Here is a 3,515-nt window from a genome sequence, read left to right as displayed (position 1 = left end):
GCCGGGGCAGGGGGTGGAGCTGGCAATTGGACAGGTCTGGGGGTCCCCTGCCCAGGCCTGTCGCCTCTGGCCAAAGCATCAGGCCTGGGCGAGGGGCCAATCCGGCGATTGGAGGGAGATAGGAGTCGATGCTTCTGGCTGAGGCTTCAGGCCTGGGTGAGAGTGGAGCCCACGATGGGAGGGAGATGGGGGTCCCCTGACCAAGGGCATGTACCTAGGTTGCAGGCTCCTCCATGGCCGGGGCCCAGGTCAGGGATCATGAAGGAGGCAACTAATCAAAGTGTTCCTCTCGTTTTGATGTTTCTCTCTGTCTTTCCCTTTCTCTTCCACATTCTCTAAAAATCAATGGAAACATATCCTCAGGTGCAGATAAAAAAAATAATAAAGAAATGTCATATCCTATAAAAGACACATCTTGAAAATGCCTAATGAAAGTTGTCATTTTTTCATGGTGAAGGGACTGGAGTCTGTGTTGATGAAAACACCTTGGTGGTTGCGGTGACTGACAGTGGCTGCAGCAGTGGTGTGATGGGGCTGGTGCCTTCCCCTGATCAGCCTGGTTGCCTCCCACAAAGGGAGGCCAGACTACAGCTTAGGCCCGCTCCCCAAGGGGAGCAGGGAGCGGGCTGGAGGGTGATGGGGGTCAACGCCTGAGGGCTCCTAGTATGTGAGAGGGGGCAGACTGGGCTGAGGGACACCCCTCCCCCCCCACACACACACACCCAGTGCACGAATTTCGTGCACCGGGCCCCTAGTTTAATAATAAAAAATCTCTACCTCCAAAACCTGGTATAATATATTGGCGGGGAAGAGGGGAATCTTCTGTGTCTCTGAGTTCTGCCTCATGTTTTCATTCTTTGAACAAACTAGGACCCAGAGGCTGTGTTTCATACTATAAAGTCACTCCTCTCAGAAAGCTCTAACACAGTGGTTCTCCACCTATGGGTCGAGACTCCTTTGGAGATCGAACGACCCTTTCACAGGGGTCGCCTAAGAACATCGGAAAACACATATAAATTACATATTGTTTTTGTGATTAATCACTATGCTTTAATTATGTTCAATTTGTAACAATGAAATTGAGGGTCACCACAACATGAGGAACTGTATTAAAGTGTTGCGGCATTAGGAAGGTGGAGAACCACTGCTCTAACAGCCTTGGGCAGGTATTAATAAAAGTCATTTAAACATTTTAAAGAGCACTCTAACAGAATGCAATAGAACACAAAGGGAGCAACTTCTGAAAAGAACTAAGAAAGTTTCATATATGAATATTTGAGTTTGACCACAAAAGCAAGTGGGATTTTTCTCATCTCTCCTTGCGCAGCGGTTCTTAACCTTGGCTGCACATTAGAATCACCTGGGAATCTTTTTTAAATCCTGATTTCTTGGCCTCATCTTCCGGAAATTCTGTTTCTTTGTTACTAATGTTGTGGCCTCACCCCATAACAAAGAAACAGAATTTCTGGAGGATGAGGCCCAGAAATCAGGATTTTAAAAAGATTCCCAGGTGATTCTAATGTGCAGCCAAGGTTGAAAACCACTGTTCTAGAGATTTAGGTTATAGAGATCATTCAAAAGATGCGAGGGAAGAAAGAAGATTTGGTAAAATCAAGAGGGCTGTGGAAACAAATGGATGAGGTCTTCATCAAATAGATAACCAGGTTTTAAGGTTTCTGAAAACTTCCAGCAATGATGGTGTCATTCCCCAAAGAATATTAAAAGAAATCATATGTTAATGGGAAAATTAATTGTAAAATGTGATTTGTAACACTTGAAGCAAATAAGCTAGTAGGTTTTTGTACTCTAAGTTATTTGGTTGCTAACTGATAGCAAGAACAATTCCTAGGACTTTGATCAAGTATGCACTGACTTGAAATTGTTGTCTCATAGTGTTATCTTCTCTCTCTTCCTAAACATAAATACCTTAAGGCAGCGGTTCTCAACCTGTGGGTCGCGACCCCTTTGGGGGTAAGAATGACCCTTTCACAGGGCTCGCCTAAGACCATCGGAAAATACATATATAATTAAATATTGTTTTTGTGATTAATCACTATGCTTTAATTATGTTCAATTTGTAACAATGAAAATACATCCTGCATATCAGATATTTATATTACTATTCATAACAGTAGCAAAACTACAGTTATGAAGTGACAACGAAAATAATTTTATGGTTGGGGGTCACCACAACATGAGGAATTGTATTAAAGGGTCGCGGCATTAGGAAGGTTGAGAACCACTGCCTTAAGGGCAAGGTGCATATTTTCTTCTTTAGCTCCCTTAGGGCTTCACACAATGCCATTCAAAGTGGATACTTTGTAATTCTGAATTCTGTGAAGTTAAGAATCTATCAAGTTAAGAGATCATTCTAGCCACCATCAATCTCAACTTTCTCTGCAACTAAAAGAAATATGTCTTTATGAGAATGTTTTATTTAAGTTTATTAAAGCTAATCAAAAAAATTTTAATGTAAATAATATGCTAACCTGGAGAGCATGACTCATTTTGTGACACAGCTTCAGACTCATCTTTTTCACCTGAAATATCCTCTTCATCAGAGAGGACCAAAAAGGCTTCTTTTGGCAAACTCTCACTACTTTCTTGTTTAGATGGTGAACCAAAAGAACTTTCCATCTTCTCTTCCAAATCTGGATTTGTTTCATCAATTGGAAGAAGACAAGTTTTAGAAAAGCAAGTAAGTTCATCTTCAGCAGGTGCAAGCTTTTCCAAAATAGGAATAATTTCATCTGTCTCCATAGAATCTGTACTTTCTAATATATTCTCATTTTTGTCATCTTTTATAACATTTTCACTAATGGTTTCTGCAAGGTCTGCAGAATTTTCACCTTCATTCTTTTCACTTTGGTCAATTTCCATACTGCTAGATATATCCTCCTCTCCAAGAACAGGTTCTGTGACAGCATCTTCCTCTACCTTTTCATTTTCAGGAGGTGTAGCTGAACAAACGATTGTATCACCTGCTTCTAGAGTTTCTTCAGCAGCATCAATATTACTATCAGCTTTTTTACTCTTTTCAAATGAGAAAATTTCATCTAACTTTTCATCATCCCCATTTTGTTCAAGAAAATCATCACCTTTATTGCTACTAGGTTCTGTTTTGTCAGTGTCAGGAACTGGCACACAAACTGGTACAGAACTCGATTCAAAAGTGGAATCGAAGGCAGATTCAGAAGTTGGTTTATCAGCAATTGGTTCATCAGAGATCAGATCACCAGAGGCCAGATCACCAGAGACCTGGTCACCAGAAGTCAGATCACCGCAGGCTGGACCACCAGAAGCCAGATCACCAGAAGCTGCATCATCAGAGGCCAGTGTTCCAGAGGCCAGATCATCAGAAGCTGAACTATCAGAGACTGGATCACTGGAGACTGGGTCACTGGAGACCAGTTCACCAGGGACTGGTTCACTGGAGACCAGTTCACCAGGGACTGGCTCCCCAGACATCAGTTCACCAGCAACCAGCTCACTGGAGGGTTGACTGGCAGCCATAT

The 3,515-nt window shown here is 42.3% G+C and overlaps 1 protein-coding gene across 2 annotated transcripts in view; it reads right to left on the bottom strand.

Moving 5' to 3' along the window:
- The window catches only part of ATF7IP (activating transcription factor 7 interacting protein), an 81,146-nt gene that overhangs the window by 51,814 nt on the left and 25,817 nt on the right, over nt 1–3,515 (bottom strand). The window contains exon 3 of one of the 2 annotated variants that reach the window (XM_015570171.1): nt 2,490–3,515. This exon is cut by the window's right edge and continues 1 nt beyond it. In XM_015570171.1, the coding sequence (XP_015425657.1) occupies nt 2,490–3,513 (1,024 nt within the window). In that variant the 5' untranslated portion in view covers nt 3,514–3,515. The remainder of the gene's footprint in view (nt 1–2,489) is intronic. The other variant, XM_015570172.1, reaches the window with a different exon arrangement.

The sequence above is a fragment of the Myotis davidii genome, unplaced genomic scaffold, assembly GCF_000327345.1.
Source record: "Myotis davidii unplaced genomic scaffold, ASM32734v1 scaffold205, whole genome shotgun sequence".
Taxonomy (NCBI): domain Eukaryota; kingdom Metazoa; phylum Chordata; class Mammalia; order Chiroptera; family Vespertilionidae; genus Myotis; species Myotis davidii.
The sequence above is the reverse complement of the archived record's forward strand: the minus strand, read 5'-3'. Positions and strand labels throughout refer to the sequence as shown.